The sequence below is a fragment of the Gadus morhua genome, chromosome 10 (assembly GCF_902167405.1).
Source record: "Gadus morhua chromosome 10, gadMor3.0, whole genome shotgun sequence".
NCBI lineage: Eukaryota > Metazoa > Chordata > Actinopteri > Gadiformes > Gadidae > Gadus > Gadus morhua.
Genome location: NC_044057.1, coordinates 15,442,822 through 15,466,564, shown reverse-complemented (window position 1 = coordinate 15,466,564; position 23,743 = coordinate 15,442,822). Strand labels below are relative to the sequence as shown.

General features: G+C 43.1%; 7 protein-coding genes across 7 annotated transcripts; all 7 read left to right on the top strand.

Annotated features, from left to right (window-relative positions):
* The first annotated feature begins 89 nt into the window (after positions 1–89).
* On the top strand, positions 90–3,369 carry LOC115552775 (protocadherin beta-16-like). The gene is made up of 2 exons (XM_030369087.1): positions 90–2,686; positions 3,361–3,369. Exons 1-2 carry the CDS (start codon positions 233–235, stop codon positions 3,367–3,369), a joined length of 2,463 nt encoding a protein of 820 aa, XP_030224947.1. The 5' UTR covers positions 90–232.
* A 201-nt stretch (positions 3,370–3,570) lies between these two features.
* LOC115552774 (protocadherin beta-16-like) lies at positions 3,571–6,262 on the top strand. Its single transcript, XM_030369086.1, has one exon. The coding sequence runs from the start codon at positions 3,749–3,751 to the stop codon at positions 6,260–6,262; it is 2,514 nt and encodes an 837-aa protein (XP_030224946.1). The 5' UTR covers positions 3,571–3,748.
* Positions 6,263–7,429: 1,167 nt separating this feature from the next.
* On the top strand, positions 7,430–10,503 carry LOC115552773 (protocadherin beta-16-like). The gene is made up of 2 exons (XM_030369085.1): positions 7,430–10,031; positions 10,447–10,503. Exons 1-2 carry the CDS (start codon positions 7,578–7,580, stop codon positions 10,501–10,503), a joined length of 2,511 nt encoding a protein of 836 aa, XP_030224945.1. The 5' UTR covers positions 7,430–7,577.
* Positions 10,504–10,862: 359 nt separating this feature from the next.
* LOC115552771 (protocadherin beta-16-like) lies at positions 10,863–13,950 on the top strand. The gene is made up of 2 exons (XM_030369084.1): positions 10,863–13,585; positions 13,889–13,950. Exons 1-2 carry the CDS (start codon positions 11,044–11,046, stop codon positions 13,948–13,950), a joined length of 2,604 nt encoding a protein of 867 aa, XP_030224944.1. The 5' UTR covers positions 10,863–11,043.
* Positions 13,951–14,101: 151 nt separating this feature from the next.
* On the top strand, positions 14,102–16,609 carry LOC115552770 (protocadherin alpha-C2-like). The gene has a single exon (XM_030369083.1). It carries the CDS (start codon positions 14,102–14,104, stop codon positions 16,592–16,594), a length of 2,493 nt encoding a protein of 830 aa, XP_030224943.1. The 3' UTR covers positions 16,595–16,609.
* Positions 16,610–17,435: 826 nt separating this feature from the next.
* Positions 17,436–20,390, top strand: LOC115552769 (protocadherin beta-16-like). Its single transcript, XM_030369082.1, has one exon. The coding sequence runs from the start codon at positions 17,898–17,900 to the stop codon at positions 20,388–20,390; it is 2,493 nt and encodes an 830-aa protein (XP_030224942.1). The 5' UTR covers positions 17,436–17,897.
* A 264-nt stretch (positions 20,391–20,654) lies between these two features.
* LOC115552450 (protocadherin alpha-C2-like) lies at positions 20,655–23,569 on the top strand. The gene has a single exon (XM_030368594.1). The coding sequence runs from the start codon at positions 20,970–20,972 to the stop codon at positions 23,442–23,444; it is 2,475 nt and encodes an 824-aa protein (XP_030224454.1). The 5' UTR covers positions 20,655–20,969; the 3' UTR covers positions 23,445–23,569.
* The last annotated feature ends 174 nt before the right edge of the window (positions 23,570–23,743 follow it).

The following is a 23,743-nucleotide window of genomic DNA, read 5'->3' as shown; positions in this document are numbered from 1 at the left end:
AAGTGGCTGATGTAGTACGCCATGTGGCACTGTTGTCTCATCCAAAGGCTTGAGTAGCCTGTCCTTGCATTCTCAAATCGTCAGCCCCTTCGACCGCAGCGATGCTTGCAGGGTTGGCAGAAAGACGGGACACATTGTGATTTCTCCTTTTTCAGCAGATTCATTGTATTTGGACAAACAACGCAAACAAACTGTAAAACGGGGAAATTCTTTTTGCTATTAATTTAAATAGATGTCGATCAAGCTGGATTTTCATAGGCCTACAACAATGAGACAAAGGTATGTCTGGAAATCTATACTTTTGTTCGCTCTTTGGCAATTATCAAATGCAGCGACTCATTATTCTATATCCGAAGAATTGAAAGAAGGATCCGTTGTTGCCAATCTGGCCGCAGATCTAGACTGGGATGTAGAAACGCTCAGTGAAAGAAAGATGCGCCTGGATATTGTGGCGAACAAAAAATATTTGGACGTGAACAAAGAGACGGGCGAGCTGTATATTGTGGAGAAAATCGACAGGGAACACATCTGCCCATCCAAGACATCTATTCTCTGCTATCTAAAACTAGAGGTCATACTTGAAAATCCGTTACGAATGTTTAACATAGAATTGGAGATTTTGGATATAAATGACAATGCCCCACAATTTAGAAGAGACGCAATACGTTTGGACATAGCCGAGTCGACGTCAGCAGGGGAAAGGTTTTCCCTGAGCAATGCAGTAGACCCCGATATTGGATCGAACTCAGTCAATACGTACTACTTAAGTGAAAGCGAACATTTTAATATCGAAGTACAAACTGGGAGGGATGGGTCAAAGTTTGCTGACTTAATCTTGAAAAAGGTTTTGGATCGAGAGAAGCAGGCCGTTCATCATTTAGTTCTCAGCGCGGTTGACGGCGGTACACCGACCCGCTCCGGTACTGCCAGCGTGATTGTTCATGTCCTGGACATTAACGACAACACTCCTACATTCCACAAGGAGGAATATAAAATTAAGGTTATGGAAAACTCTCCGATTGGAAGCCTCGTCGTTCAACTGAATGCCACAGACTTAGACGAGGGTTCAAACGCTGACATATCGTACTCGTATAGTCTCTACACCTCAGAGAAAACCCAAGAAACGTTTAGTATAAATCCATCAAACGGAGAGCTCACTGTAAAAGGCATGTTAAACTATGAGGATTTCAGGATTTATGACATGGAAATCATAGCCATGGATAAAGGGGCAAACGCCTTATCAGGACAATGCAAAATAAGAATTTTAGTTGAGGACATGAACGACAATCACCCAGAAATATCTATTAAATCCTTTCAGAGTCCTATCAAGGAGAATGCTGAATTAGGCACTGTGATAGCAGTTGTTAGTATCAGTGATAAGGATTCTGGTGATAATGGTCAAATTGATCTTACAATTCCAACAAATTTACCGTTTAAACTAAAGGAATCGTCAGGTAATTTCTTTGAGTTAATTGTCTCTGAATCGCTGGACAGAGAAAAAGCTCCTGAATACGAAATAACATTCACAGTTACAGACAGTGGTTCTCCTCCGTTATCTGATAATGAAACCATGACTTTAGAGCTACTGGATGTTAATGATAATGTCCCCCGGTTCCCTCAGTCTTTCTATACTATACGTGTGATGGAGAATAATGCTCCTGGAGCCTTGCTAGATACTCTTACTGCTTACGACCCAGATCTGCATGAAAACCAGTATTTAGTGTATTTCATCATAGAGAGGGAGATAGCCAACACCTCCATGTCCATGCTGTTCTCCATTAGCCCAGAGAATGGGAAACTCTATGCTCTGAAGACGTTTGACCATGAGATTGAGAAGGAGTTTCTTTTCCACATTGAGGCCAGAGACTCTGGTGTTCCTCCACTCAGCAGTAATGTGACTGTCCACATCATTATTGTGGACCAGAATGACAACACTCCAGTCATAGTGTCCCCATGGCGCGCTCATGGCTCAGTGGTGGAGGAGAAGATCCCCAGATCCACCGACAAAGGCTCTCTGGTTTCCAAGGTGATTGCTATCGACGGCGACTCTGTGTTGAACTCAAGGATTACCTACCAGTTTCTACAGGTGACGGACGCCACCTTGTTCAGTCTGGACCAGTACAACGGAGAGATCCGGACCATGAGAATGTTCAGTTACAGAGATCCCCGTCTCCAACGGCTTGTTGTGGTTGCCAAGGACAACGGAGAGCCCGCTCTCTCTGCTACCGTTACCATCAAGCTGTCCACAGTGGAGACCGCGGTCAAGGCCTACTCAGACATGACCGAAGTGCCCCTGGAGTACGACATCTTTTCAGACTTAAATCTGTATCTGGTCATCGGCCTGGGCTCGGTGTCCTTCCTCTTGTTGATCACCATATTGGTCACCATCGTTCTCAAGTGTCAGAAACCCAAGTCCAGCAAAGCTGCTCCTCCCTGCAGGAACAGTGTGGTCAGTGAGAGGAACTCTTTTGCAGATTCCACTCTGGTGTCCAACGATGCCTACTGGTACAGCATGTTTCTAGCGGAGACCAGGAAAGGGAAGCTGGTGGTTAGACAGCCAGCGCCAAAGGGCTCCAGGTACATAGTGTCCAGTTTACCACGGAGCACTGGCCTCACAGAGACGAGCGGCTCAGCACCCTCCACGCTGCAGGTGAGGACTGTGGCAAACGATTCATGTGTTCATCTGGTGATTTCTAACATATATTCTAGCTCTGCAAACTATTTGATCCTTTTCGGTTGGAAATGTATCGATTTCATTGAATAGTTTTATCCATCATTGTGACATCTGATCATGCAAAACGTAACTTCACTTTTAGTTGTTCAAAATAACTGACTTTATAGTAAACAAATCAGTACTGTTAAATATGCACTGTTTTTTTAACTAACCATTATTTTTTGATGATCATCATTTCCTTTTGCTTTGTTGGATGAATCATTGGGAAAGTGTGACTTTGAAATCAAGTGAGGTTTTGTTGAAAATAGTAATCCAAATACAATTTACAGTAATATCTGTGAGGATTTACTTACGTGTTCCTTGCGAAAGGAGTCGGTGTTCACAATTTTGAACGTATTATGAGGTAACAGTCACCACTGCACTACCTCAGAGTGCGCAAGTGAACAGCTCCCGGTGCTAGAATTTGAATGTGGACTGTTCTGTTGCTTTGTGTCAGATCTCTGGCTTGGTTTGGAGAATTATGTTGTTTTAGGCCTACGCATCAATGTGGCCATCGCTACTATGGGCCAATGTGCAAAGGTTACAGGAGATAATCTGTTTCTTAAAACGATGGAGGTGAAATGTAAAATCAAGACCTGGACAGTATGTGTTGATTTGTATCGAATTTGCTTCATTGAAATCCGTAGATGCAGTGACTCACTATTCAATAGACGATGGATTGGAGGAAAGTAGTGGTCACTAATTTGGCTTCTGATCTGGGCCTCAACGTTATTCTGTGTTTCAGATAATCACATGTTATCTATGCAAAAATAGTTACAAGGATTTGCTTGGCCATGTGTTTGATTTGCAATTCAGCCGTAGTGTGGTGCTGTTCTCTCGTTTAAACACTCGGGTGTCAGAAGTCGTTTATGCGCAGTCAGCCTGGATGTCTGGGAGAAGGAGGGTGTATTCGGCGAAATATTGGCCTGCACGCGTTTTTGAGTCGTCCTCATACAACAATTTATAACTATAACAAAACAAACGTTGGATCTGGGACCTTGGAGATTAAAAAGTATATGCATTGTATCGGGAAAAATGGATTATCCCACAATGGATTCAGATACACTACGGCTAGGAAAAAGGTACGTCAGGAGCTCCATTGTTTTCATCGCTCTTTTACACTTGTCATCTGGCGTATCGCATTATTCAATTCCTGAAGAAATGAAAGAAGGATCCGTTGTTGCCAATCTGGCCGCAGATTTGGACCTGGATGTGGAAACGCTCAGTGAAAGAAAGATGCGCCTGGATATTGTGGCGAACAAAAAATATTTGGAGATGAACAAAGAGACTGGCGAACTGTATATTGTGGAGAAAATCGACAGGGAACATATTTGCAACACAAAATCGTCTATTTCATGCTATTTAAAGCTAGAAATCATACTTGAAAATCCCGTACGAATATTTAATATTGAATTGGAAATTTTGGATATAAACGACAATGCCCCACAATTCCGTCGAGACTCCATACGTTTGGACATAACCGAGTCGACGACAGCAGGGGAAAGATTCTCTTTGAGCAATGCAGTAGACCCCGATGTTGGAACGAACTCAGTCAAAACGTACTATTTAAGTGAAAGCGAACATTTTAATATCGAGGTACAAACTGGTAGGGATGGGTCAAAGTTTGCAGAATTAATCTTAAAAAAGGCTTTGGACCGAGAGAAGCAGGCCGTTCATCATTTAGTTCTCAGCGCGGTTGACGGCGGTACACCGACCCGTTCCGGTACTGCCAGCGTGATTGTTCATGTCCTGGACATTAACGACAACACTCCTACATTCCACAAGGAGGAATATAACATAAAGGTCATGGAAAACTCTCCGATTGGAAGCCTCGTCGTTCAACTGAATGCAACCGATTTAGACGAGGGTTCAAACGCTGACATAACGTACTCGTATAGTCTGTACACCTCAGAGAAAACGCAAGAAATGTTTAATATAAATCCATCTAACGGAGAGCTCACTGTAAAAGGCATGTTAAACTATGAGGATTTCAGGATTTATGACATGGAAATCATAGCTATGGATAAAGGGGCAAACGCACTATCAGGACAGTGCAAAATAAAAATGTTAGTAGAAGACATGAACGACAATCACCCAGAGATATCTATTAAATCCTTTCAGAGTCCCATCAAGGAGAATGCTGAATTAGGCACTGTAATAGCAGTTGTTAGTATAAGTGATAAGGATTCTGGTGATAATGGTCAAGTTGATCTTACAATTCAAGCAAATTTACCGTTTAAACTAAAGGAATCGTCAGGTAATTTCTTTGAGTTAGTTGTCTCTGAAGCGTTAGACAGAGAAAAGGCTCCTGAATATGAAATAACATTCACAGTTACAGACCGAGGTTCTCCTCCATTATCAGATAATGAAACCATGACCTTTGAGCTACTGGATGTTAATGATAATGTCCCCCAGTTCCCTCAGTCTTTCTATACTATTCGTGTGATGGAGAATAATGCTCCTGGAGCTTTGCTAGAATCTCTCACTGCGTACGACCCAGACCTCCATGAAAACCAGTATCTAGTGTATTTCATCATAGAGAGGGAGATAGCCAACACCTCCATGTCCATGCTGTTCTCCATTAGCCCAGAGAATGGTAAACTCTATGCTCTGAAGACGTTTGACCATGAGATTGAGAAGGAGTTTCTTTTCCACATTGAGGCCAGAGACTCTGGTGTTCCTCCACTCAGCAGTAATGTGACTGTCCACATCATTATTGTGGACCAGAATGACAACACTCCAGTCATAGTGTCCCCATGGCGCGCTCACGGCTCAGTGGTGGAGGAGAAGATCCCCAGATCCACCGACAAAGGCTCTCTGGTTTCCAAGGTGATTGCTATCGACGGCGACTCTGTGTTGAACTCAAGGATTACCTACCAGTTTCTACAGGTGACGGACGCCACCTTGTTCAGTCTGGACCAGTACAACGGAGAGATCCGGACCATGAGAATGTTCAGTTACAGAGACCCCCGTCTCCAACGGCTTGTTGTGGTTGCCAAGGACAACGGAGAGCCCGCTCTCTCTGCTACCGTTACCATCAAGCTGTCCACAGTGGAGACCGCGGTCAAGGCCTACTCAGACATGACCGAAGTGCCCCTAGAGTACGACATCTTTTCAGACTTAAATCTGTATCTGGTCATCGGCCTGGGCTCGGTGTCCTTCCTCTTGTTGATCACCATATTGGTCACCATCGTTCTCAAGTGTCAGAAACCCAAGTCCAGCAAAGCTGCTCCTCCCTGCAGGAACAGTGTGGTCAGTGAGAGGAACTCTTTTGCAGATTCCACTCTGGTGTCCAACGATGCCTACTGGTACAGCATGTTTCTAGCGGAGACCAGGAAAGGAAAGCTGGTGGTTAGACAGCCAGCGCCAAAGGGCTCCAGGTACATAGTGTCCAGTTTACCACGGAGCACTGGCCTCACAGAGACGAGCGGCTCAGCACCCTCCACGCTGCAGGTGAGGACTCCGGCAAACAATTCATGTGTTCATCGGGGGATTTCTAACATATATTCTAGCTCTGCAAACTTTTTGATCCTTTTCGTTTGGAAATGAATCGATTTCATCGAATAGTTTTATCTATCATTGTGACATGTGATTATGCAAAACGTAACCCTCGATTTTTTAGTTGTTCAAAATAATTAACACTAAAGGAAACAAATCAGTACTGTTAAATTTATCCGCTCTTTTTTTAACTAACCATTATTCCTTTATGATCATCATTTCCTTTTGCTTTGTTGGACGAATCATTGGGAAAGTGTGACTTTGAAATCAAGTGAGGTGTTGTTGAAAATAGTCATCCAAATACGATTTACAGTAATATCTGTGAGGATTTACTTCTGTAACGATAGTCAAGCATCAGGGAGACGGAGGCGAAACTGTTGAATTTTCTTTCTTTTATTTTCCTTTAGAAATTAAATCAAAACATTGCCATCAGGCTTTGGTGTACACATACAGCATCAGATCAAAAGCATTGGCTTCTCTGATCGTGTAGGAAAGCAGCACAGGACTAAACGCAACAGATCTGCAGTATACCTATATGGCCAAGGGTGGCTCCCATTCACAATTATTAAACAAGGCAGTTTTATATTGGAGAAAATCATATACAATAATACACTACATTTTTAACACTGTTAAACATACATGCGTGTTCCTTGTGAAAGGAGTCGGGGTTCACATTTTGAACGTATTATGAGGTCACAGTCACCACTGCACTACCTCAGACTGCGCAAGTGAACAGCTCCCGGTGCTAGAATTTGAATGCGGACTGTTTTGTTGTATTGTTTTAGATCTCTGGCTTAGTTTGGAGGATTATTTTGTGTACGCATCACGTTGTATCAGTGGCCATCGCTACTATGGGCCAATGTGCAAAGGTTACAGGAGATAATCTGTTTCCTAAAGCGATGGAGGTGAAACGTAAAATCAGGAGCTGGACTCACTATGTGTTGATTTGTATTTTATTTGCTTCATTGAAATCCGTACATGCAGTGACTCAATATTCAATAGACGAGGGAATGGAGGAAAGTAGTGGTCACTAATTTGGCTTCTGATCTGGGCCTCAACGTTATTCTGTGTTTCAGATAATCATATGTTATGTATGCAAAAAAAGTTACCAGGATTTGCTTGGCCATGTGTTTGATTTGCAATTCAGCCGTAGTGTGGTGCTGTTCTCTCGTTTAAACACTCGGGTGTCAGAAGTCGTTTATGTGCAGTCAGCCTGGATGTCTGGGAGAAGGAGGGTCTATTCTGCGAAATATTGGCCTGCACGCGTTTTTGATTCGTCCTCATACAAAAATTTAGAAATATAACAAAACAATCGTTTGATCTGGGAGCTTGGAATTTAAAAAGTATATACATTGTATTGGGAAAAATGGATTATCACACAATGGATTCAGATACACTACGGCTTGGAAAATGGTACGTCAGGAGCTCCATTGTTTTCATCGCTCTTTTACACTTGTCATCTGGCGTATCGCATTATTCAATTCCTGAAGAAATGAAAGAAGGATCCGTTGTTGCCAATCTGGCCGCAGATCTGGATTTGGATGTAGAAACGCTCAGTGAAAGAAAGATGCGCCTGGATATTGTGGCGAACAAAAAATATTTGGATGTGAACAAAGAGACTGGCGAGCTGTATATTGTGGAGAAAATCGACAGGGAACATATTTGCAACACAAAATCGACTAGTTCTTGTTATTTGAAGCTAGAGGTCATACTTGAAAATCCCTTACGAATATTTAATATTGAATTGGAAATTTTAGATATGAATGACAATGCACCTCAATTCCGACGAGACGCAATACATTTGGACATAGCCGAGTCGACGTCAGCAGGGGAAAGATTTTCGCTGAGCAATGCAGTCGACCCCGATATTGGAACGAACTCAGTCAAAACGTACCACTTAAGTGAAAGCGAACATTTTAATATCGAAGTACAAACAGGGAGAGATGGATCAAAGTTTGCTGACTTAATCTTGAAAAAGGCTTTGGACCGAGAGAAGCAGGCCGTTCATCATTTAGTTCTCAGCGCGGTGGACGGCGGTACACCGATCCGCTCCGGTACTGCCAGCGTGATTGTTCATGTCCTGGACATTAACGACAACACTCCTACATTCCACAAGGAGGAATATAACATTAATGTTATGGAAAACTCTCCGATTGGAAGCCTCGTCCTTCAACTGAATGCTACAGACTCAGACGAGGGTTCAAACGCTGACATAAAGTACTCGTATAGTCTCTACACCTCAGAGAAAACGCAAGAAATGTTTAATATAAATCCATCAAACGGAGAGCTTACTGTGAAAGGCATGTTAAACTATGAGGATTTCAGGATTTATGATATGGAAATCATAGCCATGGATAAAGGGGCAAACGCCTTATCAGGACAGTGCAAAATAAGAATTTTAGTAGACGACATGAACGACAATCACCCAGAAATATCTATTAAATCCTTTCAGAGTCCCATCAAGGAGAATTCTGAATTAGGCTCTGTGATAGCAGTTGTTAGTATCAGTGATAAGGATTCTGGTGATAATGGTCAAATTGATCTTACAATTCCAGCTAATTTACCATTTAAACTGAAAGAATCATCAGGCAATCTCTTTGAGTTAGTTGTCTCTGATTCACTAGACAGAGAAAAAGCTCCTGAATATGAAATAACATTTACAGTTAGAGACAGAGGTTCACCTCCATTATCTGATAATGAAACCATGACCTTAGAGCTACTGGATGTAAATGATAATGTCCCCCAGTTCCCTCAGTCTTTCTATACAATTCGTGTGATGGAGAATAATGCTCCTGGAGCCTTACTAGATACTCTTACTGCTTACGACCCAGATCTGCATGAAAACCAGTATCTAGTGTATTTCATCATAGAGAGGGAGATAGCCAACACCTCCATGTCCATGCTGTTCTCCATCAGCCCAGAGAATGGGAAACTCTATGCTCTGAAGACGTTTGACCATGAGATTGAGAAGGAGTTTATTTTCCACATTGAGGCCAGAGACTCTGGTGTTCCTCCACTCAGCAGTAATGTGACTGTCCACATCATTATTGTGGACCAGAATGACAACACTCCAGTCATAGTGTCCCCATGGCGCGCTCACGGCTCAGTGGTGGAGGAGAAGATCCCCAGATCCACCGACAAAGGCTCTCTGGTTTCCAAGGTGATTGCTATCGACGGCGACTCTGTGTTGAACTCAAGGATTACCTACCAGTTTCTACAGGTGACGGACGCCACCTTGTTCAGTCTGGACCAGTACAACGGAGAGATCCGGACCATGAGAATGTTCAGTTACAGAGATCCCCGTCTCCAACGGCTTGTTGTGGTTGCCAAGGACAACGGAGAGCCCGCTCTCTCTGCTACCGTTACCATCAAGCTGTCCACAGTGGAGACCGCGGTCAAGGCCTACTCGGACATGACCGAAGTGCCCCTAGAGTACGACATCTTTTCAGACTTAAATCTGTATCTGGTCATCGGCCTGGGCTCGGTGTCCTTTCTCTTGTTGATCACCATATTGGTCACCATCGTTCTCAAGTGTCAGAAACCCAAGTCCAGCAAAGCTGCTCCTCCCTGCAGGAACAGTGTGGTCAGTGAGAGGAACTCTTTTGCAGATTCCACTCTGGTGTCCAACGATGCCTACTGGTACAGCATGTTTCTAGCGGAGACCAGGAAAGGGAAGCTGGTGGTTAGACAGCCAGCGCCAAAGGGCTCCAGGTACATAGTGTCCAGTTTACCACGGAGCACTGGCCTCACAGAGACGAGCGGCTCAGCACCCTCCACGCTGCAGGTGAGGACTGCGTCTAACAATTCATGTGTTCATCCGGTGATTTCTTATATATTCTGGCTCTCTAAAACATTTTATACGTCTTTGTTTTCAAATTAATAGATTTCATTGAACAGTTGTATCCATCATTGTGACATGTGATCGTGCAAAACGTAACTCTATTTTTTGTAATACAAAATAAGTGGCACTAAAGTAAACGACTGATTAGTTGAAAAAATCTATACTTTAAACAGACCATTATTTATTGATAATCAATATGTCTGATTGCTTTCTTGGACGAATGATTGAGAATTTGTGACTTTTATATCAACTGAGGTTTTGTAGAAGATTTTAATCAAAGTACGATTTCCAGTATTATCTTCGAGGTTGTACATGCATGTTCTTTGCGTATCAAGTCGCTGTTGGCCTTTTGAACACGTCTTATGAGGTCAAAGTCACCTCTGCACTTCCTCAGAGTGGACGTCACGAGCTGTGCAACAGCTCCAGGTGGTTGAACTGGGTTGTGGAATAGTTTGTTATTGTGGTTCAAGATCTTTGGCTTAGATTGGAGGATTATGATTTGTATGCATCAATGAGGACTGCATCAAATAATTCATCGTATTATTCTGATAAATGTAATAGATAAGTACTTTACATATTTTTAAATTGTTCTCAAGTGAGAATTTCAATTGCAAAGTCTCTTTTAATTCCGCTCATATTATTTTTTAATTAAAAAAATAAACTTCCTTGATTAATATCTAATTCATAATATTGTTATACTGGAGTCATATGTATTTCCTGAGGGCGAAGTGGATGATGTAGTACGGCATGTGGCGCTGTTGTCTCTTTCAAAGGCTCGAGTAGCCTCTCCTTGCATTTTCAAATTGTCAGCCCCTTCGACCGCAGCGATGCTTGCAGGTTTGGCAGCGACACGGGACATATTGTGATTTGTGATTGCTCCTTTTTCAGCAGATGCATTGTATTTGCACAAAAAACGAACCCAACTCTACGACGGGAAATAGTTTTTGTTTTTAAATTAAATATACCTAGATTGAATAAGGGACATCAAGAAATGGATTCGCATAGGCCTACAAAAATGAGACAAAGGTATGTCTGGAACCCTATACTTTTGTTCGCTCTTTGGCAATTATCAAATGCAGTGACTCATTATTCTATATCCGAAGAATTGAAAGAAGGATCCGTTGTTGCCAATTTGGCCGCAGATCTGGACTTGGATGTGCAAACGCTCAGTGAAAGAAAGATGCGCCTGGATATTGTGGCGAACAAAAAATATTTTGACGTGAACAAAGAGACTGGCGAGCTGTATATTGTGGAGAAAATCGACAGGGAACACATCTGCCCATCCAAAACAACTCCCTGCTATCTAAAACTAGAGGTCATACTTGAGAATCCCTTACGAATGTTTAACATAGAATTGGAAATTTTGGATATAAACGACAATGCCCCTCAATTCCGAAGGGACGCAATACATTTGGACATAGCCGAGTCGACGTCAGCAGGGGAAAGATTTTCGCTGAGTAATGCAGTAGACCCCGATATTGGAACGAATACAGTCAAAACGTACTATTTAAGTGAGAGTGAACATTTTAATATCGAAGTACAAACTGGGAGGGATGGGTCAAAGTTTGCTGAATTAATCTTGAAAAAGGCTTTGGACCGAGAGAAGCAGGCCGTCCATCATTTAGTTCTCAGCGCGGTGGACGGCGGTACACCGACGAGATCCGGTACTGCCAGCGTGATTGTTCATGTCCTGGACATTAACGACAACGCTCCTACCTTCGACAGGGAGGAATATAACATCAAGGTTATGGAAAACTCTCCGATTGGGAGCCTCGTCCTTCAAATGAATGCTACAGACTCAGACGAGGGATCAAACGCTGACGTAACGTACTCGTATAGTCTCTACACCTCAGAGAAAACGCAAGAAATGTTTAATATAAATCCATCAAACGGAGAGCTTACTGTAAAAGGCATGTTAAACTATGAGGATTTCAGGATTTATGATATGGAAATCATAGCCATGGATAAGGGGGCAAACGCTTTATCTGGACAGTGCAAAATAAGAATTTTAGTAGATGACATGAACGACAATCACCCAGAGATATCTATTAAATCATTTCAGAGTCCCATCAAAGAGAATGCTGAATTAGGCACTGTAATAGCAGTTGTTAGTATCAGTGATAAGGATTCTGGTGAAAATGGTCAAATTGATCTTACAATTTCAGATAATTTACCTTTTAAACTAAAGGAATCGTCAGGTAATTTCTTTGAGTTAGTTGTCTCTGAATCGCTGGACAGAGAAAAAGCTCCTGAGTACGAAATAACATTTACAGTTAGAGACAGAGGTTCACCTCCATTATCTGATAATGAAACCATGACCTTAGAGCTACTGGATGTTAATGATAATGTCCCCCAGTTCCCTCAGTCTTTCTATACTATTCGTGTGATGGAGAATAATGCTCCTGGAGCCTTGCTAGAATCTCTCAGTGCTTACGACCCAGACCTCCATGAAAACCAGTATCTAGTGTATTTCATCATAGAGAGGGAGATAGCCAACACCTCCATGTCCATGCTGTTCTCCATTAGCCCAGAGAATGGTAAACTCTATGCTCTGAAGACGTTTGACCATGAGATTGAGAAGGAGTTTCTTTTCCACATTGAGGCCAGAGACTCTGGTGTTCCTCCACTCAGCAGTAATGTGACTGTCCACATCATTATTGTGGACCAGAATGACAACACTCCAGTCATAGTGTCCCCATGGCGCGCTCACGGCTCAGTGGTGGAGGAGAAGATCCCCAGATCCACCGACAAAGGCTCTCTGGTTTCCAAGGTGATTGCTATCGACGGCGACTCTGTGTTGAACTCAAGGATTACCTACCAGTTTCTACAGGTGACGGACGCCACCTTGTTCAGTCTGGACCAGTACAATGGAGAGATCCGGACCATGAGAATGTTCAGTTACAGAGATCCCCGTCTCCAACGGCTTGTTGTGGTTGCCAAGGACAACGGAGAGCCCGCTCTCTCTGCTACCGTTACCATCAAGCTGTCCACAGTGGAGACCGCGGTCAAGGCCTACTCAGACATGACCGAAGTGCCCCTGGAGTACGACATCTTTTCAGACTTAAATCTGTATCTGGTCATCGGCCTGGGCTCGGTGTCCTTCCTCTTGTTGATCACCATATTGGTCACCATCGTTCTCAAGTGTCAGAAACCCAAGTCCAGCAAAGCTGCTCCTCCCTGCAGGAACAGTGTGGTCAGTGAGAGGAACTCTTTTGCAGATTCCACTCTGGTGTCCAACGATGCCTACTGGTACAGCATGTTTCTAGCGGAGACCAGGAAAGGGAAGCTGGTGGTTAGACAGCCAGCGCCAAAGGGCTCCAGGTACATAGTGTCCAGTTTACCACGGAGCACTGGCCTCACAGAGACGAGCGGCTCAGCACCCTCCACGCTGCAGGTGAGGACTGCGACAAACAATTCATGTGTTCATTTGGTGATTTCTAACATATATTCCAGCTCTTCAAACAATTGTATCCATTTTGTTTTTGAATATGATCTATTTCATTCAATAGTTTTTATCGATCATTGTGACATGTGTACATGCACAACGAATGTTCATCTTTTAATAGCTAATAAAATAAATTACACTCAAGGAAACGACTCACTACAGTTGCTATATGAAATAATAAAATATACATATATATTTATTGATAATCATTTTTTTCCCTTTAGCTTTGTTGGACAAATTTATGGGAACGTGTGCGTTTGAAATCAAGTGAGCTTTTGTTGAATACAAGAACGGAAATAGGGTTACCAGTATTATCTTTGAGGATGTACTTGCGTGTTCTTTGCTTATAGAGTCGCTATTCACCATATGAACACGTCTTATGCGGTCACAGTCACCGCTACATCCTCAGAGTGGATGCGACGAACTGCGCAAGTGAACAGCTCCCAGTGCTAGAATTGGGATGTGGAGTATTTGGTTATTTTATGCAAGATCGTTGGCTTAAATTTAAGGATTATTTTGCACGCATTGCATTGTATCAACGAGGACATCGCAACTCTTGGCCAATGTGCAAAGGTTACAGGAGATAGACCAATTTCGTAAAACGATGGAGCTGAAATGTTATATCAAGAGCTGGACTCGGTATGTGTTTATTTTTACTTTATTTGCTTCATGGAAATCAGCAGATGCAGTGACCCACTATTCAATAGACGAGGAAATGGCGGAAGGTTCAGTGGTCGCTAATTTGGCTTCTGATCTGGGCCTCGATGTTAAGATGCTTTCCAAACGGATGATTCGACTCGAAGTCGTATCGAACAAGAAATATTTGGACGTGAACAAAGAGACCGGGGACCTGTATATTGTCGAGAGGATTGACAGGGAATATCTCTGCACAACGAAGACATCGTGTTTTTTAAAATTAGAAGCTATTGTTGAAAACCCAAAACGTATATTCTTTATTGAAGTAGAAATATTGGATATAAACGATAATACCCCTCATTTTAGGAGGGACGCAAATGAATTGGACATTTCAGAGGCAACGCAAGCTGGGGAACGATTCTCCGTCAACAATGCAGTTGATCCGGATGTTGGATCGAATTCTTTAAAAACATATTTTTTGAGTGCCAGCGACCATTTTGATATCGAAATTCAAACGGGAAGAGATGGTTCGAAGTTCGCCGACCTAATTCTTAAAAAGGTGCTGGACCGTGAGCAGCAGGCCGTTCATAATCTAGTTCTCACCGCTGTAGATGGCGGGACACCTTCACGCACCGGCACAGCGAGCATTACGGTGCGGGTGTTGGACACTAATGACAACGCCCCGCAGTTTGACAAAGAACATTACACAATTCAAATTATTGAAAACTCTCCAATCGGGAGCCTTGTGCTTAAACCTAATGCAACAGATTTCGATGATGGATCTAATGCAGAAATAGAATACATGTATAGTTTGTATACTTCAGAAATGACCCAAAACACATTCAATGTAAACCTTAACACGGGAGAGATAACAGTGAAAGGAGTACTGAACTACGAGGATTTTAAGCTTTATGACATGGAAGTGATAGCAACGGATAAAGGTGTGCCGGCCTTATCCGGGCAATGCAAAGTAACGGTTGTGGTGGAGGACATGAATGACAACCATCCTGGGATTTCAATCAAATCCTTTCAAAGTCCCGTCAAGGAAAACATAGAAGTAGACTCGGTCATAGCTGTGGTGAGCGTTAGTGATAAAGACTCAGGGGATAATGGAGTCGTTGACATCCGGATTCCTGAAAATATGCCTTTCAAATTAAGGGAATCTTCTGATAATTATTTTGAGCTTGTTGTTTCAGAACCTTTAGACCGGGAGAAGGTTCCAGAATATGACATCACGTTCACAGTTACAGACAGAGGTTCTCCTCCATTATCTGATAATGAAACCATGACCTTAGAGCTACTGGATGTTAATGATAATGTCCCCCGGTTCCCTCAGTCTTTCTATACTATTCGTGTGATGGAGAATAATGCTCCTGGAGCCTTGCTAGATTCTCTCACTGCGTACGACCCAGACCTCCATGAAAACCAGTATCTAGTGTATTTCATCATAGAGAGGGAGATAGCCAACACCTCCATGTCCATGCTGTTCTCCATCAGCCCAGAGAATGGTAAACTCTATGCTCTGAAGACGTTTGACCATGAGATTGAGAAGGAGTTTCTTTTCCACATTGAGGCCAGAGACTCTGGTGTTCCTCCACTCAGCAGTAATGTGACTGTCCACATCATTATTGTGGACCAGAATGACAACACTCCAGTCATAGTGTCCCCATGGCGCGCTCACGGCTCAGTGGTGGAGGAGAAGATCCCCAGATCCACCGACAAAGGCTCTCTGGTTTCCAAGGTGATTGCTATCGACGGTGACTCTGTGTTGAACTCAAGGATTACCTACCAGTTTCTACAGGTGACGGACGCCACCTTGTTCAGTCTGGACCAGTACAACGGAGAGATCCGGACCATGAGAATGTTCAGTTACAGAGACCCCCGTCTCCAACGGCTTGTTGTGGTTGCCAAGGACAACGGAGAGCCCGCTCTCTCTGCTACCGTTACCATCAAGCTGTCCACAGTGGAGACCGCGGTCAAGGCCTACTCAGACATGACCGAAGTGCCCCTAGAGTACGACATCTTTTCAGACTTAAATCTGTATCTGGTCATCGGCCTGGGCTCGGTGTCCTTTCTCTTGTTGATCACCATATTGGTCACCATCGTTCTCAAGTGTCAGAAACCCAAGTCCAGCAAAGCTGCTCCTCCCTGCAGGAACAGTGTGGTCAGTGAGAGGAACTCTTTTGCAGATTCCACTCTGGTGTCCAACGATGCCTACTGGTACAGCATGTTTCTAGCGGAGACCAGGAAAGGGAAGCTGGTGGTTAGACAGCCAGCGCCAAAGGGCTCCAGGTACATAGTGTCCAGTTTACCACGGAGCACTGGCCTCACAGAGACGAGCGGCTCAGCACCCTCCACGCTGCAGGTGAGGACTGCGTCTAACAATTCATGTGTTCATCGGGGGATTTCTAACATATATTCTAGCTCTGCAAACTATTTGAACCTTTTCGTTTGGAAATAATCGACTTCATTGAATAGTTTTATCTATCATTGTGACATGGGATCATGCAAAACCTAAACCTCTATTTTTTTAGTTGTTCAAAATGATTAACACTAAATTAAACAAATCAGTACTCTTAAATATACACGCTCTTTTTTTAACCAACCATTATTTCTTGTTGATCAGCATTTCCTTTTGCTTTGCTGGACGAATCATTGGGAAAGTGTGACTTTGAAATCAAGTGAGGTTTTGTTGAAAACAGTCATCCAAATATGATTTTCAGTAATATCTGTGAGGATTTACTTATGTTACAATGGTCAAGCATCAGGGAGACGGAGGCGAAACTGTCAAATTTTCTTTCTTTTAATTTCCTTTAGAAATTAAATCAAAACATTGCCATCAGGCTTTGGTGTACACATACAGCATCAGATCAAAAGCATAGGCTTCTGTGATTGAGTAGGAAAGCAGCACAGGACTAAACGCAACAGATCTGCAGTACACCATATGGCCACGGGTGGCTCCCATTCACACTTATTAAACAAGGCAGTTTTATTTTGGCGAAAATCATATACAATAATACACTACATTTTGAACTCTGTTAAACTTACATCCGTGTTCCTTGCGAGAGGAGTCGGTGTTCACATTTTGAACGTATTATGAGGTCACAGTCAATACTGCACTACCTCAGACTGTGCAAGTGAACAGCTCCCGGTGCTAGAATTTGAATGCGGACTGTTTTGTTGTTTTGTTTCAGACCTCTGGCTTAGTTTGGAGGATTATTTTGTGTACGCATCACGTTGTATCAAAGCGGCCATCGCTACTATGGGCCAATGTGCAAAGGTTACAGGAGATAATCTGTTTCCTAAAACGATGGAGGTGAAACGTAAAATCAGGAGCTGTGTTGATTTGTATTTTATTTGCTTCATTGAAATCCGTAGATGCAGTGACTCACTATTCAATAGACGAGGGAATGGAGGAAAGTAGTGGTCACTAATTTGGCTTCTGATCTGGGCCTCAACCTTATTCTGTGTTTCAGATAATCATTTCTAATGCATGCAAAAAAAGTTACCAGGATTTGCTTGGCCATGTGTTGGATTTGCAATTCAGCCGAAGTGTGGTGCTGTTCTCTCGTTTAAACACTCGGGTGTCAGAAGTCGTTTATGTGCAGTCAGCCTAGATGTCTGGGAGAAGGAGGGTGTATTCTGCGAAATATTGGCCTGCACGCGTTTTTGATTCGTCCTCATACAACAATATAGAAATATAACAAAAGAAACGTTGGATCTGGGACCTTGGAAATTAAAAAGTATATATTGTATCGGGAAAAATGGATTATCACACAATGGATTCAGATACAGTACGGCTAGGAAAATGGTACGTCAGGAACTCCATTGTTTTCATCGCTCTTTTACACTTGTCATCTGGCGTATCGCATTATTCAATTCCTGAAGAAATGAAGGAAGGATCCGTTGTTGCCAATCTGGCCGAAGATCTGGATTTGGATGTAGAAACGCTCAGTGAAAGAAAGATGCGCCTGGATATTGTGGCGAACAAAAAATATTTGGATGTGAACAAAGAGACTGGCGAGCTGTATATTGTGGAGAAAATCGACAGGGAACATATTTGCACCACAAAATCGACTAGTTCTTGTTATTTGAAGCTAGAGGTCATACTTGAAAATCCCTTACGAATTTTTAATATTGAATTGGAAATTTTAGATATGAATGACAATGCACCTCAATTCCGACGAGACGCAATACATTTGGACATAGCCGAGTCGACGTCAGCAGGGGAACGATTTTCGCTGAGCAATGCAGTCGATCCCGATATTGGAACGAACTCAGTCAAAACGTACCATTTAAGTGAAAGCGAACATTTTAATATCGAAGTACAAACTGGGAGAGATGGATCAAAGTTTGCTGACTTAATCTTGAAAAAGGCTTTGGACCGAGAGAAGCAGGCCGTTCATCATTTAGTTCTCAGCGCGGTGGACGGCGGTACACCGACCCGCTCCGGTACTGCCAGCGTGATTGTTCATGTCCTGGACATTAACGACAACACTCCTACTTTCTACAAGGAGGAATATAACATTAAGGTTATGGAAAACTCTCCGATTGGAAGCCTCGTCCTTCAACTGAATGCTACAGACTCAGACGAGGGTTCAAACGCTGACATAACGTACTCGTATACTCTCTACACCTCAGAGAAAACCCAAGAAATGTTTAATATAAATCCTTCCAACGGAGAGCTTACTGTAAAAGGCATGTTAAACTATGAGGATTTCAGGATTTATGATATGGAAATCATAGCCATTGATAAAGGGGCAAACGCTTTATCAGGACAATGCAAAATAAGAATTTTAGTCGAAGACATGAACGACAATCACCCAGAGATATCTATAAAATCATTTCAGAGTCCCATCAAGGAGAATGCTGAATTAGGCACTGTAATAGCAGTTGTTAGTATAAGTGATAAGGATTCTGGTGATAATGGTCAAATTGATATTACAATTCCAGCTAATTTACCATTTAAACTCAAGGAATCGGCTGGGAATTTTTTTGAGTTAGTTGTCTCTGAATTGCTGGACAGAGAAAAAGCTCCTGAATACGAAATAACATTTACAGTTACAGACAGAGGTTCTCCTTCATTATCTGATAATGAAACCATGACCTTAGAGCTACTGGATGTTAATGATAATGTCCCCCAGTTCCCTCAGTCTTTCTATACTATACGTGTGATGGAGAATAATGCTCCTGGAGCTTTGCTAGAATCTCTCACTGCGTACGACCCAGACCTCCATGAAAACCAGTATCTAGTGTATTTCATCATAGAGAGGGAGATAGCCAACACCTCCATGTCCATGCTGTTCTCCATTAGCCCAGAGAATGGTAAACTCTATGCTCTGAAGACGTTTGACCATGAGATTGAGAAGGAGTTTCTTTTCCACATTGAGGCCAGAGATTCTGGTGTTCCTCCACTCAGCAGTAATGTGACTGTCCACATCATTATTGTGGACCAGAATGACAACACTCCAGTCATAGTGTCCCCATGGCGCGCTCACGGCTCAGTGGTGGAGGAGAAGATCCCCAGATCCACCGACAAAGGCTCTCTGGTTTCCAAGGTGATTGCTATCGACGGTGACTCTGTGTTGAACTCGAGGATTACCTACCAGTTTCTACAGGTGACGGACGCCACCTTGTTCAGTCTGGACCAGTACAACGGAGAGATCCGGACCATGAGAATGTTCAGTTACAGAGACCCCCGTCTCCAACGGCTTGTTGTGGTTGCCAAGGACAACGGAGAGCCCGCTCTCTCTGCTACCGTTACCATCAAGCTGTCCACAGTGGAGACCGCGGTCAAGGCCTACTCAGACATGACCGAAGTGCCCCTGGAGTACGACATCTTTTCAGACTTAAATCTTTATCTGGTCATCGGCCTGGGCTCGGTGTCCTTCCTCTTGTTGATCACCATATTGGTCACCATCGTTCTCAAGTGTCAGAAACCCAAGTCCAGCAAAGCTGCTCCTCCCTGCAGGAACAGTGTGGTCAGTGAGAGGAACTCTTTTGCAGATTCCACTCTGGTGTCCAACGATGCCTACTGGTACAGCATGTTTCTAGCGGAGACCAGGAAAGGGAAGCTGGTGGTTAGACAGCCAGCGCCAAAGGGCTCCAGGTACATAGTGTCCAGTTTACCACGGAGCACTGGCCTCACAGAGACGAGCGGCTCAGCACCCTCCACGCTGCAGGTGAGGACCGCGGCAAACAATTCATGTCTTGATTTGGTTTATTTTAATACATACTTTAACCCCTTAAAACATTAAACGTCATCCATTTCATTTTCGAAGCTCATCTATATAATTGAATTGCCCTCATGCTTCATCATGACATGTGGGCATACACAATCAAACTTAATAATTGTGTAATACTTAATAAAATACCCTAACGGAAACTAGTTTTTCCAATTCATAATTTAACAATTAAATTTGCAAGCCGTTATTTATTTAAAATGTTATAATCCTAGGCTTCGTTGGATGAATATGTTTGGGAAATTAGGTCTTCGGAATGAATTGAAGTTGTGTTGAATACATTAATCAAAAAACGATTTCCAGTAGAATCTGTGAGGATGTACATGCGTGTTACTTGCATTTAGAGTCGCTGTTCACCATTTGAACACGTCTTATGAGGTCACAGTCACAGCTACACTTCCTCAGAGTGGACGCGACGAGCTGTGCAAGTGAACAGCTCCCGGTGCTTTGGATGTGGACTATTTAGTTATTTTGTGGAAAATCTTTGGCTTAGATTCGAGGATTATTTTGTGCGTACTACATTTTATCAACGAGGACATCACTACTCTGGGCCAATGTGCAAAGGTTACAAGAGAACAACAGATTGCTAAAACGATGGAGCCTAAATGTAATATCAAGAGCTGGATTCGGTGTGTGTTGATTTGTATTTTCTTTGCTGCATGGAAATCAGCAGATGCAGTGACCCACTATTCAATAGACGAGGAAATGGAGGAAGGTTCAGTGGTCGCTAATTTGGCTTCTGATCTCGGCCTCGACGTTAAGATGCTTTCCAAACGGATGATTCGACTGGAAGTCGTAGCGAACAGAAAATATTTGGACGTGAACAAAGAGACCGGGGACCTGTATATTGTCGAGAGAATCGACAGGGAATATCTTTGCACGTCAAAAACCTCAACGTGTTTCTTACGATTGGAAGCTATTGTAGAAAACCCACAGCGTATATTCTATATTGAAATAGAGATACTGGACATAAACGATAATACTCCACATTTCCGGAGAGATGCAATTAAATTGGACATTTCAGAGGCAACTCAGGCGGGCGAACGATTCTCCGTCAACAATGCAGTTGATCCTGATATCGGCTTGAACTCTGTAAAAATGTATCATTTAAGTACCAGCGAGCATTTTGATATCGAAATTCAAACGGGAAGAGATGGTTCGAAGTTCGCTGATCTAATTCTTAAAAAGGCGCTGGACCGTGAGCAGCAGGCCGTTCATAATCTAATTCTAACAGCTGTAGATGGCGGGACACCTTCGCGCACCGGCACAGCGAGCATTACGGTGCGGGTGTTAGACACAAATGACAACGCCCCGCAGTTTGACAAAGAGGATTATACAATAAAAATAATGGAAAACTCTCCAATCGGAAGTCTTATGCTTACACTTAATGCAACAGACTTAGATGATGGATCTAATGCAGAAATAGAATACATGTATAGTTTGTATACTTCAGAAATGACCCAAAATACATTCAATGTAAACCCTCACACGGGAGAGATAACAGTGAAAGGAGTACTGAACTACGAGGATTTTAAGCTTTATGACATGGAATTGATAGCAACTGATAAAGGTGTGCCGGCCTTATCAGGGCAATGCAAAGTAACGGTTGTGGTGGAGGACATGAATGACAACCATCCTGGGATTTCAATCAAATCCTTTCAAAGTCCTGTCAAGGAAAACATAGAAGTAGACTCGGTCATAGCTGTGGTGAGCGTTAGTGATAAAGACTCAGGGGATAATGGAGTCGTTGACATCCGGATTCCTGAAAATATGCCTTTCAAATTAAGGGAATCTTCTGATAATTATTTTGAGCTTGTTGTTTCAGAACCTTTAGACCGGGAGAAGGTTCCAGAATATGACATCACGTTCACAGTTACAGACAGAGGTTCTCCCTCATTATCTGATAATGAAACCATGACCTTAGAGCTACTGGATGTTAATGATAATGTTCCCCAGTTTCCTCAGTCTTTCTATACTATTCGTGTGATGGAGAATAATGCTCCTGGAGCCTTGCTAGATTCTCTCACTGCGTACGACCCAGACCTCCATGAAAACCAGTATCTAGTGTATTTTATCATAGAGAGGGAGATAGCCAACACCTCCATGTCCATGCTGTTCTCCATCAGCCCAGAGAATGGTAAACTCTATGCTCTGAAGACGTTTGACCATGAGATTGAGAAGGAGTTTCTTTTCCACATTGAGGCCAGAGACTCTGGTGTTCCTCCACTCAGCAGTAATGTGACTGTCCACATCATTATTGTGGACCAGAATGACAACACTCCAGTCATTGTGTCCCCATGGCGCGCTCACGGCTCAGTGGTGGAGGAGAAGATCCCCAGATCCACCGACAAAGGCTCTCTGGTTTCCAAGGTGATTGCTATCGACGGTGACTCTGTGTTGAACTCAAGGATTACCTACCAGTTTCTACAGGTGACGGACGCCACCTTGTTCAGTCTGGACCAGTACAACGGAGAGATCCGGACCATGAGAATGTTCAGTTACAGAGACCCCCGTCTCCAACGGCTTGTTGTGGTTGCCAAGGACAACGGAGAGCCCGCTCTCTCTGCTACCGTTACCATCAAGCTGTCCACAGTGGAGACCGCGGTCAAGGCCTACTCAGACATGACCGAAGTGCCCCTAGAGTACGACATCTTTTCAGACTTAAATCTGTATCTGGTCATCGGCCTGGGCTCGGTGTCCTTCCTCTTGTTGATCACCATATTGGTCACCATCGTTCTCAAGTGTCAGAAACCCAAGTCCAGCAAAGCTGCTCCTCCCTGCAGGAACAGTGTGGTCAGTGAGAGGAACTCTTTTGCAGATTCCACTCTGGTGTCCAACGATGCCTACTGGTACAGCATGTTTCTAGCGGAGACCAGGAAAGGGAAGCTGGTGGTTAGACAGCCAGCGCCAAAGGGCTCCAGGTACATAGTGTCCAGTTTACCACGGAGCACTGGCCTCACAGAGACGAGCGGCTCAGCACCCTCCACGCTGCAGGTGAGGACCGCGGCAAACGATTCATGTGTTGATTTTGTTTATTCTATTACATACTTTAACCCCTTAAAACATTAAACGTCATCCACTTAATTTTTGAAGTTCATCTATTTAATTGAATTGCCTTAATGCTTCATCTTGACGTGTGGGCTTACACATTGCAGCTTAATAATTTTGTAATACTAAATGAAACAGGCCTACACTAACGAAAACTAGTTTTTCCAATTCAAAATTTAACAATTACATTTTGCAAGCCGTTATTTCTATTAAATGTTATATTCGTAGGCTTTGTTGGATATGGGAAATTATGTCTTCGGAATGAAGTGCAATTGTGTTGAATACATTAATCGAAAAACGATTTCCAGTAAAATCTGTGA

What these genes read in the sequence shown, in the direction of transcription:
- LOC115552775 (XM_030369087.1), top strand. Translation starts at nt 233, where the DNA reads ATGTCGATCAAGCTGGATTTTCATAGGCCTACAACAATGAGACAAAGG.
- LOC115552774 (XM_030369086.1), top strand. Translation starts at nt 3,749, where the DNA reads ATGGATTATCCCACAATGGATTCAGATACACTACGGCTAGGAAAAAGG.
- LOC115552773 (XM_030369085.1), top strand. Translation starts at nt 7,578, where the DNA reads ATGGATTATCACACAATGGATTCAGATACACTACGGCTTGGAAAATGG. An exon ending in ACAATTCATGTGTTCATCCG is followed by an intron (nt 10,032 to 10,446) that starts GTGATTTCTTAT and finishes GCACTTCCTCAG; the next exon opens with AGTGGACGTCACGAGCTGTG.
- LOC115552771 (XM_030369084.1), top strand. Translation starts at nt 11,044, where the DNA reads ATGGATTCGCATAGGCCTACAAAAATGAGACAAAGGTATGTCTGGAAC. An exon ending in TATCGATCATTGTGACATGT is followed by an intron (nt 13,586 to 13,888) that starts GTACATGCACAA and finishes ATGCGGTCACAG; the next exon opens with TCACCGCTACATCCTCAGAG.
- LOC115552770 (XM_030369083.1), top strand. Translation starts at nt 14,102, where the DNA reads ATGGAGCTGAAATGTTATATCAAGAGCTGGACTCGGTATGTGTTTATT.
- LOC115552769 (XM_030369082.1), top strand. Translation starts at nt 17,898, where the DNA reads ATGGATTATCACACAATGGATTCAGATACAGTACGGCTAGGAAAATGG.
- LOC115552450 (XM_030368594.1), top strand. Translation starts at nt 20,970, where the DNA reads ATGGAGCCTAAATGTAATATCAAGAGCTGGATTCGGTGTGTGTTGATT.